The sequence below is a fragment of the Eurypyga helias genome, unplaced genomic scaffold, assembly GCF_000690775.1.
Source record: "Eurypyga helias isolate BGI_N326 unplaced genomic scaffold, ASM69077v1 scaffold15736, whole genome shotgun sequence".
NCBI lineage: Eukaryota > Metazoa > Chordata > Aves > Eurypygiformes > Eurypygidae > Eurypyga > Eurypyga helias.
The window spans coordinates 1-5,220 of record NW_010254802.1 but is presented as its reverse complement, the minus strand read 5'-3'; the positions used below and the strand labels follow the sequence as shown (position 1 = coordinate 5,220).

The 5,220-nt window shown below is 46.5% G+C and overlaps 1 protein-coding gene across 1 annotated transcript in view; it reads right to left on the bottom strand.

The window, feature by feature from the left end:
* Positions 1-5,205, bottom strand: part of TMEM2 (transmembrane protein 2) — a gene marked incomplete at its 5' end in the record, with an annotated part of 48,753 nt that extends 43,548 nt beyond the window's left edge. The window contains 4 exons of the mRNA XM_010153144.1: positions 2,970-3,179; positions 4,014-4,183; positions 4,536-4,724; positions 5,031-5,205. Of these exons, the coding sequence (XP_010151446.1) occupies positions 2,970-3,179; positions 4,014-4,183; positions 4,536-4,724; positions 5,031-5,205 (744 nt within the window). The remainder of the gene's footprint in view (positions 1-2,969; positions 3,180-4,013; positions 4,184-4,535; positions 4,725-5,030) is intronic.
* Positions 5,206-5,220: the final 15 nt, after the last annotated feature.

Below are 5,220 nucleotides of genomic sequence, written 5' to 3'. Positions count from 1 at the left end.
CCTGCTGACGTCAGAGTTATGTGCATGTAAGACTGCAAGATTAACTAATATCAACCTACTAGGTTATTTCTGTGTACAGAGTGATACTTGAACTAAATCCATTTCAGATTCATATCCTGTGGTTTCCCCTTAATGGGGCTGCAACCATACGTAACATCTGGAGTCACAAACGTATAGTCCCCGTAGGTATATCTCTACTGGATGTCATCGTTTCCCTGGCAGCCACCCCTCCAATTGGTCATCTGCTGCTCTTGTTTCTGCCTCAGTGAGGTGGTCAAGGGAGGGACAACACTGAGGGACAACACAACCAGGTACCCAGCTCCTAATGGAGGCAGATTTGGGAACACACCAAGACCCCGCATGCAGGTGCAACAGCTCGGAGGGAACTACAAGGAGGGGAACAGAGACAACGGCGACCCTACGTGCGGCGACACCGAACGTGTCCCTGCCAGCTGAGCCTTGGAAATGCAGATAAGACGTGGACTGAGGTAAAAATGCAAGCATCCTCGCCAGCCCGCTAAGAACAGTAAGCCTGGCTACTTGTGCTTTTCCAAACGATGGGCAGAAGCCGCGCTGAGGTGGCCATGGAAGAGTATTTTTGGAAAGAAACTGCAGCAGCAAACCGCCCACTGTTGTATACAGCGTTTCCGTTGTAGAGTTTCATTCTTTAGCTGAAGTTTGGCTAATCTGTGCTTCAGACAGCTGCATTAAAAACCAGCCTTGTATCCGAAACCAGATTTTAGCTTTAATTAATATCATTTGTCACAGCTTCAGAAACATCTGGCAGCCCTGAAAACTTACATACGCAAAGCTATATCGATTACTCTCCTAGTCAGAAACAATGTAATTTAAACATCATTTACATATGCACCGGAAGATGAGGGCCCATGCCATTAGATCAAAACCCCAAAAACTGATCAATTCTGGCACATCACAGATAGAAACCAAAGGTGTGGAAACAAGAGCCCACTGTGACAGTAGTGTATCGCTGTACGTGACAGCATGAAACTGCTGACAACACAGACTACAGCCCGGCCGGCGTGTCCAACGCCAGATGATTAAGATGCCACTGAACACTCAATTATATATAGTTCAGCAACACAGTATAAGTGACCTTTATGCACTGCAACATTAGACATGAAAGACCACAGGAGCCTGACGCGTGCCAGGGCAGTGAGAGGCATGGCTCGGCCCCCTCCCCAGCCGCAGCGAGTCACCCAAGCCGAGCGCGCCGCGGCCGACGGCAAGCAAAGGGGCACAAGCCTGGCACAGGGGAGCAGCAGATGGGAGAAGGGCCCTGCAGGCAGCGCTGCGTGACCCGTACACAGCATAGCACGAACCACAGAGCTCTGGCAACGTCCTTCTAAAATGACATCCTCTAAAGCCTCAAGACAGGAGGCCTATCGGGTTTATTCTTCCTTGAGGGCTGAAGCGTCAGCATCTGATGCTGAAGCGGGTACCCATCTATGTCATTTAGCTGCTGTGCTCTGATACACATGCTCTCTCTGGAACTACAAATTATTTTTTTTTTTTTTTTTTAAAGCAAGGCTTTTTGTTACATTTTAATTACTTTTTATCTTAATGACTGTATTGAAACCACATGATTCTTCCACAGGCTCACATATTTAACCTTTCCTATAAAACCTAGTCACTGATTCATGGACTCAAAGCCCTCAGCAGCCAGATGTTGGTGGGGCTGGATCTCCCACTTGGATTCTTGATTTCACAACTACTGCATCCCACATACCCAGATAAACCCTTGACAACCTCACTTCTGATAAAGAGCAAGACCGTACAGCATTCTTCTCAAGACTAATATTAACATAAACCTTAATTCTTCATGCCAGGCAGGTTCCTTTAATTCCAGAGGTTTAATACCAACATGAAGAGAAAGTGAGTTAAACTCTATCCACGCATACTGGGCAAGTCTCCTGCCTCCTGAGGGCTCTGTACACAAAAGCAACAGCCAGAGCAAATCACGTACGTGAGAAGGCAATCAATAATTCTGAGTGATCTGGACAATACAAATCCAAATAGTTCTGAGTGATCTGGACAACACAAATACAGTTTAGGATATATGAAAACTGCTTCCAGTTGTACAAGTCCAGCACCACATTTCCGTAAATATGTCCTTTTGGGGGAACCCTTTCACACAAGGGTCCCACTGGAGAGCATCTGCACCATGTCTAACACGGCTTTATGTCTAGGGTTGAGAAGAAATTGTCAGGAAAAATGCAAGAGGTCGTGGATAGTTCAGGGAGTGTCTCTGCCTGAGCACACATCAGGTGAATGAGGAAATGCCCACGAACACCAAAACACTGTTCAGGGGCCTGCAGGGCACACGGCAATTGGACGTGTCAGGACGGCAGCGGGAACATGTATTTTCCAGCTGGGACACGTTGGCTTTTTTTGCGGGTTTTTTATTTTTTACATTCCTCTCCACAATGCCCTTGTGAGGATCTAGGTCAAAGCCAAGTTCCTGATGGCTCTGCTGGCACTGAAGCTGCCGTTTGGGTCTGTCCCTCTCGTATTTCATTCCCTTTGTCATGTGAATATTTTTGGATATATTTCACATTGCCCAGACTTGAACAGCCCCTGCCTTTTTTTACCTCCTTTGCAAATTAAAGGTCCATCGCTTCTGTCAGGTCCCTTTAAAGTCCATTGCTTTAATTTTAAATGAAACATCCTATTATCACAAACTGTCCATAGCAAAGATTTCTCTATATCTGATCACACCTTTAATAATATTAATTAGACAATACCAAGAACCTGAAATCCATTTCAAAGAGCTGCAGTACCAGAGCAACAGTCCTAACCTAAACACCAGACAAATGAAGTTGACAAGTGGGACATTTCTTGTGGAAGAAACATGAATATTCTACTTTCCCCTTGCATCACAAGTGGCTCTTACTGTTTAGCAGTGCCTAAGCAAAGAAATGAACTTGGGACCAATAAAATATGTCTCCTACCAGAAGGCCATGAGTTCCATGTATGGCAACACACCTAGAGAAGCAGTGGTGGATAGCCAGGTTATCAAGGTACGTTGGGCGTTCGTATCCTCCTCTCTCATCCACATCCTCAGCCAAGTGAAAATGCACAGGGTAACTGCCCAGGATTTGCTGGCCCATGTTTTTTAATTCCACTCCTGACATGTGAACAGAGCTAAAATTCCTTAGGATCTGTCGAGAGAAATGTAGATCCAAGTAAGGCAAACAATATAAACATGTACAAAGAGAAAAACGTGCTTTTTTTTTCCCCCTCTCATTATGAAATATGTTTGCAGAGCAAACCAGGGCCTGACCCCAGCAGGAGGTGTCAGCTCCCTGCCCTGGCTCACAGCAGCAGAGCAGCGTGCCAGCAGCTGCACACCTATGGGCACGGGCTGCCGAGGAGCAGCTGCCAAACACCACGAACAGCACTGAGTGACAGCAGTGAGTGACACGGCTGCGGGCAAGGTGCTCCTGCCAGCTACACAAAAGCACTTAGCACCAGGCTCTATTTCCTGGAAACTTCTTCTCTGACAAGTGGGTTTAGGCCAGAGCTGCACAGCTCCCCAGTTTCCACCAACTGGAAGAGGAGTAATTTTACACAGACTGTAAGGGCAAGACTTTGCACCTCCAGCAAGGGACAACAAAGAGGAGGCAGAGCACAACAGGATGAGACCCAGCTCTTCTCTGAGCCATGAAGGGAACAGGTTTGCTCTGCAGGAAGCACAACTTCTTCAGTGACATCCCATATTCTACGTAACTTCATGCTGACTCTGCTGACAGCAATGCCACTAAAGAATCCCTGCTAGAAGGGTATGTTTTTACACACACAGTAAGTAAACGGCACAGATTCATTGCAAGTCTAGTTTTGCAAAAGAGGCCAACAAACTTCTCCCTTCTTCATAGACAAGTACACTTTTTCCCCCAGCCACAATGATAGTTTCATGTGTTATGTTGCTTGTTTACAAACCGGGAAAAGAACTATCTGAAACCACCTATAAGGCGTATGCATTACAAATTACTCACTTTAATATGTCCTCCGAATGTATCAAAGGAGAAAAACTGGCATTGATTTTGTCCATAACAGGAGTCCTCCATTTCTCCTTGAATAAGTATATTTCTAGTCAGAAGACCAACCTCTGCCCTCATATCAACACCGTCTACAACTTCTCCAATGTGAAGATAAAGTGGGCTGCCTGTGAAAATCACAAGTCTTTGAATTCAGGGTGAGCACAGCATCTTCGCTATTGCACGGTTCTAAGCGAGTGTACGCCTTTCATTCAGGTAATCACCAAGTCTGGGGACGTGCCCCATTGTTAGTATCTGACCCCAGAGGAGATCAGCACTTCCCCTGGCTTCTGCAGAGGACTGCTGCCCCTGCTCAGACTTTCAAGTATCAATATAATACTGGAGCCTTCAGCTCTCAGATGTTCCCCTGTGCTTATGAGACAAAAACTAGCTAAAAAAGACGAGTAACTGTGGAATGTAGAAGGCAAGACAACGCAATTGTTTACCACAAATGAGTAGCTTAATAAAAATACTTCATACCGTCAATTTTCACTTGATTACTTTTACATTCAGGGCAAGGAAGGAGATTAAACTCTTCAGCCTGATGCATAGAATAATCTGTACTGGCGATGACGATCCTGTCACCAGGTAACCAACTTGTAACCTCATCCACCAAATGGAGAATTATTCCTTTGGACACTTCCACTTTGAATCCATTATGAGGCACCCCTGGAAAATGAAGCAATCAATTATTTTTATTGTTGCGCACGACAGAACCATGCGATTAGCCAGCGAGCGTACCGGTTTAATTTTTATCTAGACAGCTTAGCGTGTGACAGAAGCGCTCTACCCATTAAAGGTGTCACGTTGTCTCTTTGTAGGCACCTGAGCCGTTCCTCTGCCAGAGTACTGCTGTCAGTTTGGTCACCGTCCATGCAAGCAAAGACTACGGCGTCATCATTGCGCCGTCCAGACTCGCAGCGGGCAGAGCAAGCAGAGCAAGGCAAGACAAGCAATCCTCAGGGAAGACAAAACCTTTTATCCATCCACTGAAAGCAGTAACGGTAAAACGGGTGCCATCGTAGGTGAGAAAATCTCTCTGGGCCACGGCTAACCCCGTTGTGCCATTCCCGTGGTACTCCCGTTTCTCCTCCGCTGTGGAAAGCCGGTCGCCCCCGAGGATCCCCACCAGCGCCCAGGGCTGCCTGCAGGAGAGCGGGGAGGA